General features: G+C 37.5%; 2 protein-coding genes across 2 annotated transcripts; one reads left to right on the top strand and one right to left on the bottom strand.

Annotated features, from left to right (window-relative positions):
* Window positions 1-872: 872 nt before the first annotated feature.
* prd1 (pruning defect 1) lies at window positions 873-10,257 on the top strand. The gene is made up of 6 exons (XM_011307766.1): window positions 873-1,183; window positions 2,456-2,651; window positions 2,729-2,916; window positions 4,424-7,132; window positions 8,071-8,190; window positions 8,354-10,257. Exons 1-6 carry the CDS (start codon window positions 950-952, stop codon window positions 8,468-8,470), a joined length of 3,564 nt encoding a protein of 1,187 aa, XP_011306068.1. The 5' UTR covers window positions 873-949; the 3' UTR covers window positions 8,471-10,257.
* On the bottom strand, window positions 9,987-12,330 carry mRpL47 (mitochondrial ribosomal protein L47). The gene is made up of 5 exons (XM_011307755.1): window positions 12,181-12,330; window positions 11,590-11,751; window positions 11,288-11,502; window positions 10,756-10,915; window positions 9,987-10,686 (listed from the first exon to the last, which is right to left on the bottom strand). Exons 1-5 carry the CDS (start codon window positions 12,303-12,305, stop codon window positions 10,527-10,529), a joined length of 822 nt encoding a protein of 273 aa, XP_011306057.1. The 5' UTR covers window positions 12,306-12,330; the 3' UTR covers window positions 9,987-10,526.
* Between the last annotated feature and the right edge of the window lie 21 nt (window positions 12,331-12,351).

A 12,351-nucleotide genomic window follows, 5' to 3' on the forward strand; every position in this document is an offset into this window, starting at 1 on the left:
CCACAAACTGGGAAATAAAATTTATATGGGGAAATTATATGGAAAATTTATATGAGATGTAAAATTTATTTACGGGACGTCAGGGTAAAATTACTCCTATGTACACTTTTCCGTGCGGGAATTATCGATTTATTTCCAAACTATCATTTTAGAATTAATTTTTACACCTTCGTTGAATATGGAATTTTAAAATATGTAACAGTCGTTTATCATTTCGAATATTGAAATTTTGAAGGTTTCATTAATTGAAATTAGGTATTTTTGAAATTAATAATAAAAAAACAGAATTCTTGAGGAATACCATTTAAAAGTTGAACAATGGATAAAAAATTATTAACAAACTGCAATCTTGTTCCGGAAGCTCATCAATTTCGGGCTCCCGAAAAAGGAACGCAATTCCGATCGAAAATCGACGCCTCCAATTTCGCGGAATATTTCGCTAATTGTACATACGGTGCAATTATCGCTGATTTCTACTCGGGTCACCCATCATTATTACATTGACCTCAACTTCATGTGAACATAAATGGAGACAGGAAAAAAAAACCCTTTGACTGTGAATTTTTCAGAAAAGAAAGGACGGAATAACTTTGAAAGACACTCCCTGATACTTGAAATGAAAAACAAAATATGTTATATAGATTTTCAGATCTGTTCTTCAGGGATTGACGAATACAATACTTCCATGCGATGGGAAAAATTGTGGATGAGGATGACGATCAACGACTCCCCAGAGGAAAGCTCCGTCTGGGTGGCAATCGTGTCACTGAATTTCTCGATAAAGTCGAGTTTCTCATGAAAAGTTTATCACAAATAACAAACGTCACTGATCACGTTTAAACTGCTGTGCAATGCCATTAATCCAACAGACTTATTCGCACTCCCATCCAACCGATATCACTTGTACATATTTTGAATTGCCCGGGTGACTTGCGCACACATAAAATCAATGCACCGGCCCTCGAGCTGTGGCAGTGCGGCGCCGTCGGGACAGGACGTGCCCGTTCTACCGTCAAACTCGTGTAAAATAACAAATATCCAGCTGAAATCAGTACATTTTCGTGATGATAGTAATGTGAATATCGTGGAGAAGATGCCGTCGAGAGAGGACATGGATATGTGCACGGACAAAGTCCTATCCAAGGGGAGAATCCTCCAGGAGCTCACCAAAGCTGTCAAATTGGTGAGTATCTCATACATTAGTTCATATCTTCAATGTATTTGTCGTCAAGGCCGTATTCATGTACATCACACAATCAAACAGTCATACGTCACAAAAGTGAGTGTAAATTAGTGAAAGAACTCGGTATTCTGCAGCGCACAATTCCAAATAACCACCAGATCATTTTTCCCCTTTCACCGAGTTTATTTTTTATCTTTGTTATCCAGGGAATAATTTTCCAGGTGGTTTTTTTTAATTAGTTCGTAATTTTAATCGCTGTGAATTGTTTTAGTTATCATTTATCTTGGGTCTTGAATTTGAGCTCGTGCTGTGTGATTCATCGATCAACAGTTTTTCTTTTCCTTTTTTTTTCCATTCTTTTTTTTAGGACTGCGGTGACAATCAGCTGGCTGTCAATCTATTTTTGGAAGATTATTGGGGGTATCCTGGGACCTTTAACTCGCCTGTTTCGTATTTTTGGGCTGAAGTCGTGGGTTATGAAATTTTTCTCTTGTCATTTTCATTTTGCGATCGAGTTTCGTTTTTGGGTCAGGTTCCAACACGTGTTGGAAATCACTTTTATGTTGTTAAATTGATTAAATGAACTCCTTCGTTGGAGATTGTTGGGGTTTTCAGTGACACGGGGTTAGTGTCTTTTAGAGATGGATTTTGGGTTTTGAAATTTGGTATCGATATCCGATAATTGCGCATGCAATTCAATTAGTGAGGTATTCCGTGAAATTGAAGGTATTGATTTTTTAGGGGTTTTCCAGCGTCCTTTTTTTGGTATTAGGAAATTGATTAGGTTTTGGAACAAGATTGGGCTTCGCTGTTAATTTTGTAACGATCGTTCGATTTTAAACATGATTTATCAACTGCCTCTTTTATAATGACATGTTGAAAAGTTCATTTTTCCAATTGTGTAATGTATAAACGCAGCATTGAAGTTGTGTAAATCTTTGGAAATACCTAACCATTCATTTCAATCTTTCAATCATTTCCAAAACATTGACCAACGTTAAAAAACGAGAACTAAAATTTGTACCTTTAAACAATTGTTCAGTGTTATATAATTGTAGTACTAGTTATCAATCTTTGGAATAAAATTAATAATTCAAATTTGCAATAAATATTTTTGTTTTTAATTGAGGATTCTTAATAAATAAATACAAGTAATTATATCAACAGATAAAATTAACAAAATGATTCACAGCAGTTACAACAGCTCCTTATCGCCGAAAGAAAAAAATTTTGTTTACAACTCGTAAAAAAAATAATGTCCCACGGTTTTAGGTATATGCCCAGAGTCTGCATGGGTCAGTGGTGTTGGACGGTGATTCTTGGCTGGTGTATTGGCTGGATCGTGCCCTCCGCCACGGATTACGAGTGGAAAGACACGGATATTGGGGTACAGTGCGTGAACTCAGTCACCAGGACACCATTGTGGTGATTCATGCCCTGCAGAGTGTCCTGACATCGATTGGCAAAGGTGACACCCCAGGCAAAACAGCCCGAATTAATTTCATGAATTAATTACCACCAATGGCCTGGAAATTTTGCCCTTAGGTCGTGCCTGGCTGTATCACACCCTGAGTGAGGGAAGTTTCGAGAGTTATCTTGCATGTTTTTTGAGGGACACAGTCTCCCTGAAGAAGCAGTACTTTCCCCATGCCCTCGTACGAGACGCTGACAAAACACATCAATTAATTAATCTCCTAGCTGGCCTAGAGAATGTCTCCTTCACTCTTCAATTGGTAAGAAAATTCCAGACGATTGGCGTGAAATATCCATAATTGCTCGACTAAATTACCAGATCCTGCAGCATCACTCATTTTTATTTATTTATGGATATCTCTTGAAAGAGACGGAAAATCTTACGACATACATCGATAAATTTTTATCAAATCGCCGTCGGTCACTTCTGCTTCGATCGACAATTTCTTTTTCGTCTCAACTGAGCCAGCTGTAAACACGTTTGATACAGCCAGCTTATCGCGAAAGTTATTATAAATTCGAGTCAGTTTATTTCCGTCCTCTCAGGGCATGGAAAAATTGAAGATAAAATAGAAGTAAATCGATTCTATTGAATAATATCGTCTGACTTGACTATTTTTCCTCCATTTCTTTTCTACGAATGAAATAAATAGAAAATGAGTAACTTTAAAAGATCAAAGGACCCCAGTCAATTCGCTATCTCCCTCGAATGCCAATATCACCCCCTGGTAACAATTATCATAACTGAGAAAAAGAACATCCCATTAAATTCACCCATAATACACTGATACTCTTGTTTTTAAGGTTGCGAAAGGTCATGAGTTTATCCCAGCCAACTGTCTGCATTGTTAAATATTCTCTTGCGTTCATTTTTATATCGAAAAAAACACCAGCGATCAGCTGTGGAAAATCTCGAGTGGAGTTCATTGAAGGGAGAGATAAAAATAACGTTTTTATAGTTTACACTCCATCATTACCGATTCTCCACGAGTTTAATTGTAAAAAAAATATCTGTTATTTTTATCAGACTTTCTTTTCATTGATGAAGAGAATTCATTCGAACAAATCAATATTCACATCGTCCTTCATTTCTCATTTTCCATCATCAAAATTTATCTGTTTTTAAATGAACTGAATAACAAGTTGATGTTAATAATTCATCGGTATCAGTCAAATGGAAAACCCGCGGGTGATGCAGTTTGTGGAAGTGATTGAACTTGTGATTTGAATAACGGTTTAAGAATATCGAAGTAGCTCGCCATTTTTTACAGCAAGCCAAAGCAAATAAGAAACAAATGTTAAAAAATAATAATGTTCTTTGAACATTCTCCTCAAATAACGCTCAATGTAGATTTTCTTTACAATTTTTTAACAGACTTGAATTAAGAAATTCCATTCCACATCTTCGAGTGAATAACATCCACACCGAAGAAGATTCCTTACTCACAGAAAAAATCCTTTAATTTTAAATAATCTCGCTCTTAACCTTCTTGTCTCTCTAAAAATTACGCCTCTTCAGTTAATTCAGGTAAAGGCTTCCTTATTTGAAAGGAAAGGATAGCTCACAATTTTCTTTGAATAAACGAGTTTTTTCTGAAAGTAAGAAAATCCTTTTCTTTACCCATTGTTATTTTATTTTAAAATATATATAGATAGTATTCCATTATACAGCGAAATAGAGTCAACAATGTGATTATGACATTACGTGATATTTCACATGAAAAGATACTGCCGAAGTAGCTTAACACTCAAAAACCTGGATTCCAGGACGTGACATACTTGGACATATGCAACTACATGCCCCAGCGTCCAATGAGTGGTTCTCCCTCGGGAACAGCACTGTCTCTACACCTGCGTTCCTCAAGCGTAACCTCAAGCCTGGCCTCACCAGGCGACAGTGGAGTGGCACTAGACAGTGACATGGAAGGTGCCAACGAAACTGACGCAAGTAGCTATAAAGAGGAGGACTACTCGATGGAGGAGACGCCAAAATACCGCAACACCAAATACAAATCGATAATGACCTGCCCCCAGGACAACAAGAGCCTAGACCGCTCGTTCTCCTCAAGTGATTCAAGCGAAGAGGGCAAGACCCCCGTCCACTCGCCCGCTCTAAAATCCAAGTTTCAACACGTGGCAATGACTAAGAGCGACATTGCTAATCAGAATATCACGACAAAGTTGGACGATAACGAGTTAAACTGCTCAAGTTTAGATACTTTGAAGGATTACAACATCTACAGCAAAAGTTTGGACGAATCACGTCTCGATAAAGTCAACAATGACGTTGATAATGCATCAAAGGATTACAGTAAACGGAGTAGTTATTACGCTGATGGATATAGCTTCAAGAAGAACATGGACTCGCGTAATTCTTACGTTATAAACAACGATACAAATTTATTGGAGCTCAGCATGACAATTTCGGATTGCGATTGTAACGCACCGGTACCTTACAGCATTCTCAATACCATAAATATGACAGATACGAGTATTCTATCGTCATCTGGATCAGAGGCCGTTGTCCAGCGTCGCCAGAGGAAGAAGAAACGAGGTGAAACCAAGAAGAGAGTGAGCTTCCACGAGGATATATTCAAAACGATGAAGCTAGATGATGATGAGAATTTTGCCGATTTCTCCATGAGCTTTGTTCCTCCAAACTCAGTACAGAAGAAGGACGCACAGAAGGGACGGTACAGTTGGTGCGCCAACGGAGATTCCCCGTACGTCCAGAAAGCCATTAACACGAGAAATGCCAATTCTGATTACTACTCGTCGTCATCATCGGGAAGTATTTTCGATAGCGACTGCGGCAAGTCCCTTATGAACATCTGCGATCGTGGCATATGCTTAAAGAATTCTAGGTGCACGTGTGGGCCGTCGATGTCAGAGCGAGGAGTTCCAGAGGGGCAGGAGGACCCTGGTATGAGTTTCAAGCCTAAGATGGAGATTGAACTCGAGGAGAATGAAGCGCAGGAGGCGTACATTGTCGAGAAAAAATGTGGGTACATCATTGAAGATTCGCCAGTGAAATTGGACAGTCCAACGCCACCGAGGAACTTAAAGTACACGAGCTCTAGTGATTGGTCCGACGTCGATAGTATGACAACATCAACTGATCTGGATGAGCGTCGTGGCTCTCGCCATTTGTCGTCACCCCTGAAGAAGCGAAACGTGACATCTGTGCTGCCCAGTGACACTACAAGACTCGGTGTCTCAACGATGCGCCCAGCCACCTCGAGTACCTCGTTATTGAGCCGATTCTTACGATCAATAACCGAACGGAAATTCGACGTGAAGAAGAATAAAAAAACACCAAAATCAAGCAATCTGTACATCAAAGGGGTGTCCGCCGATTACGATACATTCAAGGACTTCAACGACAATTTGGAGAAGGAGATACAGGAGAATATTGTCGCTGAGAAGCAGGAGTTCAGTGGTGAAAAAATAAGCCTCAAGTTGCGTGAAATCTTCAAGCGCTACATCTACAGAGACAAAACCGAGGAATTGTACAAAGTGTACAAGGTACGTAGCTCGTACATGAATAATGGTGACAGTAAACCAATGCTTGCCCTGTTGACCGACAAAACTCTGTACTTGACTGGTACAAAGGCCGACAACAGCTACAGCAATCAATTTGTTATACCGTACAATGAGCTTGATGTTATTATGATCGGTCCTAATGCACAAACGATTTTGATATCAAACGCCGATTACGAGATGCAGTACTTGTTCTCGACGGGTAGTTCACAGACGACGTCTGAGTTGATTTCACATCTGGAAATGGCCATGAGAAGGTCACCATCAAAGCCACGTTTACCAGCTGTTAAGGAGTTGAGTTACGATGATATGCACAGCTTGAAGTACTCTATTTTAACGGAAACTGCTGTGCACCGCGATGAAAAGATCGAGCACTACAGTTTAATTTATATTGAGGATGATCATATATCACCTCCTAGTACACCATGCGGCCCAACCAAAGAGGGTGATCTTATGTTTCGACCGCACTCTTATCAGGCACATCCCAATGCACCCATCAATGCGTGGGAGGCTGGCTATTTTGTTCTCAAAGGTGGTGTTGTTTACATGTTCACGGATTCAAGCCAGAGACTACCAAAACGCGCAATACCACTAAAGGGGGGATTGTGTCAGGGCTGCAGGCGAATACCCAATTCACACAGGCCTCATACGTTTGAAATTCTACTCAAACCGAATAAGTCCTTTCAGTTTGCCGCACCGGATGAGTATGTGGCAAGCGAGTGGCTTCAGAGTTTTGTGCAGAGTGCCTCGGGGCTCTTTGACACCAATGATACCAGCAGCCCCATGCCGTGTAGTCTTATTGCTACAACAAACCATCTTGTCGCTATGAAGGAAGTTTTCCCTGGGACACAGAGGGGACAGACGTTATCTTGCGCTAGTGTCGAGGATCTTACCGCTTTTAGGGTGCCCCTGGCACAACAATCCTGGTGTATTTTGGTAAGTCCTCCCATTATTTTCCGGGTCAAATCGTTTATTGGGGTTTTTATGTGAATGAGCCTTTTTATTTCTCCATGGCGAGCAATTTTAGATAAATAGAGAGAATTAATTTTCCGGGAATCTTAGGAATTTCGGGATATTCAAGTACTTTTGTTTATCTTTATTGTGGTAAAGCGCGCATGTCCGGTTAGTGATTTATGAATGCTAGTTTTTATTATTATGGATTAATTTATAGTAGAATCCCGTTCTAGTCGTACGTTTTTTTCTAATTTCTTTTTTCGTGTACCTTTTCGGTTCTCCCACATACTATTTTTTTGTCCGGTAAGGAATTTAATTCCAGGTGGAATAAAGCCGAAAAATACATTTCTGTCGTATTGAAATTTGCTATAAAAAAATTCAGTTTACAGTTTTCAGTTTTAGTCCGGGTAGTTGCATATAATCCAATTCTCCGAATTTGCTTCCCCTACAGCCCCATGCACACGACTATAACGGGAGTCTACTGTATTTGTTAATAAATAGCTAACGTTCCCCTCTGTGTGTATACATTTGACAAATAAATCAATAATAATTGGACTTGAACAGGTCAGCGGAGAGTTGAACTCGTCGCATCACTTTTAATTGAAAATAACAATAATAGTAGTAACCGGGGAAAATTAAATGTTATGCCATTTGTCGAAAAAAAAATGGAATTCATAAAATGTTACCTGAAAATTGATGGCTGAAATTTACAGGGAGCAGATTAATTAGTTTCTTGTGTCATAAACACGAGAAATTAATTTTATTCCTCAATTCATTTTAATTGGCCTATTTTGTGGTTGAAAAACGCAGAATTTATAGGATAATCCGTACTCAACCGTAAAACAAACTTGAATATCCCTGAAATAGTTCGCTGGAGTTTCATTAGAATTTCATTAGTTAGTCTTGTTTCTTTTTTAAAGGAATTTGCTTGTCGGGAGGTTCATGAGAGCAGCGGTGATTGGGTGATATATTTTACGAATTACACTGAGCTTTGCGCCTTTCGAGAGGTATTAGAAACACTATGGGCTGACGCAAATTTGGTGAGTAGAATAAATATAAACGTGAAGTGAATTGAACTCTATTCTCTCCAGAGGTGCCTTTAAAAGGATCGTCAGTTTTCATTGATATTTGAGATAATAGGAAGTGAGCAGAGAGAAAAAGAGCGAGAGACTTACGTTGATATGAATTTTTATGACCCCACAGGGTGAATTTCCCATGGTAACGCTTCCACCGGAGAACAAACTCCATCGAAGATGCTCAGATGCTAGTAAAGATCTCGAATACGCATGGAAACACTTATTACCAGTATCGACGGAATAGTGAGTCGACTAATCGTTATATAATCATCCCAACAATAAATTAATCATTAAAGCTGTTTGATTTTTGCGATCGCGGAGAGCCCAGAAAAATGACTTTCCTCAAATATATTGGCAGCATATCACTGAAACTCATTTCCAACAATATAAAAATGAGTGGCTTAATATTTCTTTATTTCCATCGTAAGCAAATAAATAAACGAAAAGGAGTTATTTTCAGAGTAAAAACTAAGGAAAAAAAAAACGTTTGAAAATACCCGGGCTCTTCTGATCTCATAGTTACGACGTAGCTATATATATATATATATATATAATATATATATTTGAGTGCGAAGCTGGTGCAATATATAATCATCTGCGCAGGGGTTTAAAGTGAAATAAAAATATATGAAAGCCCTGAGATTATGAAGGATATTATTTACTCAACCAGGAGAGGAGTAGAAAGAATAAGGAATAGAGATTATTAAGTCAGGGGCAATATAAACATATATATTCGTATTCTTAAAATTTTTCTCATAGATTTATAAACGTGATTAAATTAATTTATGATGGAAAGACTGTTGAGCAATGGAGGATATGATCCATTGGTAATTGGACGATTATAATCGTATGGATGTCTACAATAATCAACATAATAGAGAGAATGTGTCGAGAATTGATGAAATAACACAGCATCTGCATTATGAAAACGGAAGATGACACGAAATCGAGTGATCAAGGGAAAATAAGAAAGAAAATAACAGTGTCACCTCCACTTTCTCTTCTTCATTTACTTGACAATGTTGGTACGTCGAAAGACCACTCGATACATAAATTACGAAAATTATTCAATCAGTAGCGAAGCGGTACAACTTTTTACGTCTCCTCTCCTGATTTTTCGAGAAATATATTCAGATTTAAGGGAGATATGAAAATTTTTGCCGAATCTTTTTTGTAGATCTCCATTAGACCCGCAAAAAATGTAATTACAAGCATTTCGATATCAGCCCTACATTCCGAGGTATTTATTGAAAACAGATCAATGGTTTCGCTACTGAATTCATTAATGAGTTTATTCGAGTATTTTCTTATGTAATTAATTTCGAGGTGAAATAAATATTCATTTTCTGTGGATATTGTGTATTGTGAGGAGTGGTGCTTCAATGAACGTTAATGATGGCTGGAGATGATAATTGAGGCAATTTTTATGCTTACGTTGCTCATTAATCGTTAATTTTAATATAGTCGTGTTATTTTATTTTTGCTAGAGCTACTCTATTTTGTACCGCAATTATTTTTAATTTTGACAGTTTCATGCAGTTATTCATTTGTGAATAACCGGCGAAAGGGGAGGAGGGCAGGGAGGTTAAAAGTTATGAAAATTAATGGTAAAATGCAGCTGTTGCAAAATTGTGATAGAAGCGGTAGTGCGTAGAGATGGAAAGAATAAAGCCCATTGTACACATAAAAGTTATTACTTCATGGTATTTAAAATATTGGATCAATTGTGATTTATATGAATTGTGTGAACGTATATATTGTAGCTAACGGTTATCGTTTTTTGTTATTTTTTTTTCTTTTTTCCATTGGTTTTTTTTTTAACGATGTAATTGGTGTGAACGAGCACTCGGGTTCCATAACAGCAAGTGAATGGGTTGCTCTCGTTTTCACGGCAATAAAAACACAATTTTCGACAGCCGAAGGGGTTCTTTGGAGAATTCAGTTTGATTATATAACAACATCACGTGAAATAGTTACCAAAAATGAATTGTACAAGCTAGTCAGGTGAATAAAACGCAATTTTATCTTGAATATTAGTTTTTTTTCACTGTTTATTTACATTGGAGGGCTATCTCTGGAGTTTTTCAGATTTTTAATTTCCTTCTTGTTTGCAGGAATTCATTCTTTTAGCGAAGAGATAAAGTATAATAAGTCAATTATATGCCTAAACCAAAAAGAAATGGCGAAATTTTCGTGGAAACCTTTTCTGTAGCTCTCGTTCTACACTCGACGTTTTACCTTTTATTTCTTAATTATTGTTTTAATGATTGGGGTAAGGGGCTGTTTTAGGAAGGTGTTTATTACGGTGAAGAGTCAGACTTGGGGAACACGTAATGTGCTCTAGATCGGTCAGACTTCCTAGCTTTATCAACATCGACATTTGGATACTTCTCTCGAACAGCCTCAATATCGACATTCGGAAATACTCGGAATATCCTGCGTACAGTCGCCGCTTGTCGACTGCAATGAGAAATTATTAATTATTTTGATTATTCAGTAAAATTACAAGGATATTTTTCAGATACTGACGATTGTTCGGTGCGTCTAGCAAGAAACATCTTCTCGTTGAATTTCCGCAGGAATTTTCTGACTGCAAAACCGCCATGGAAGTGGATATGTGTCTTACGGTAACTGCCATTGAGGTATTTTGGAATTGCGTGTTGACACATCTTGTACCAGCGCCGTAATCCTGGAAAAACAATAGAATTTAACGAGAGTAATAAAGTAACAGATGCAGACGATGTTCACAGAGTTATGGGTATGAAGAAGTACGTGAAAGAAATTTTAATGATATCTCAGTACGTTTATTTTCTTCTTATTCTTTCACGCGTAATACTGTGGAGTTCATTCGTTTGTTCCTTGAAATGGAATTAATAATATAATGTAATTGGAGAATTTTTACAGTTACGTATTCGAAATTGAATGAATTTTTGTCAGATTCTTTCAATGCTATTGAATAATTGGATTATGACATAGAAGTTATTACATGGAACGAGCCGAATTGTGAATAATGTGAGAATATTTGTTATATTTAAGGTATAAAATTGTCATTAATATTCACCCAATTGATCCCTAACAAGTTTCATCGGCCTCTCGCCATGGACCCCAGTCTCGAGATAATGATAGGCCTGATTTCTCTCCCTTACCACATTCTCCAAGTTCATCATACTCTCTTCCACTTTATCAATTCGCTCAGGATTTGGAAAATACTGGTATTCCTGTACATGTGCGTGCTCCATGGTCATGAGCATATTTCTCTCTTTGAGTAGAATATACCTGAATAATTAATGAGAGAAAGACTTATGATCTAATTATTCGGAGAAACAGAGGAATAATGTTGACATCTAAATTGTCAACACTTGCCATAATTTATGAAGGTCTTCATTGCTTTTTATTCTTAATTCATCCATCTTCCATGAACGCCCTGTTTTCACAGTTTTCTGCCCCCAGTTCTTCTTATCGTCAAAAAATTCCATAAGTGGATCCGGAGGAGGTTTTGTGCTGTATGAATTTTGCAAACATATTCTGGAATCGATAATTAACGGGAATTAACGAGAATTGCTTGGAATTTTAAATATCATGGAAATTATGGAAGCGAAAATTTTCATGTTTCAATTCCAATTCGAAAAGCAATAATTTTTCCTATTAAGAAAATTCTTGGATCATGTGAATTTATTCTAAAAGATTAACAGACGGTTCTATTGATTTACATTTTGAATTTTGGTCAGTGAATGTTAACGAAAATTTCAGTTAACGATTTTTGTACATATTTTTGAAAAGTGGGTAAACTGGATTTAATTGACAAATCTCACATGCCTGAATCCCTGGTAAAAATTAAAATTAATTATTGAAAAATGAAATACTCCAAAAGAATCGACATAACCTCTCTTGCCTGTATGTCCCCAGATACCGGTAGGATAACACAAATATTTGGAAAAAAATTATCTTCACTACCTTGGAATAAGTGAAACCGATGGCGAAAAAATCCTGGAATTAGCTGACAAAGATAAATTACTGAATAACGTGGAAATATTCGAAACAGCTCCAGAGAGCCGCACGGCTTTCACGAGAGCCGCCATCTTGGCTACTGGAGTCCAGCTGTTCGATATTTTCAATTTCTCTTTC

The sequence above is a fragment of the Fopius arisanus genome, unplaced genomic scaffold (assembly GCF_000806365.1).
Source record: "Fopius arisanus strain USDA-PBARC FA_bdor unplaced genomic scaffold, ASM80636v1 scaffold00003, whole genome shotgun sequence".
Taxonomy (NCBI): Eukaryota; Metazoa; Arthropoda; class Insecta; order Hymenoptera; family Braconidae; genus Fopius; species Fopius arisanus.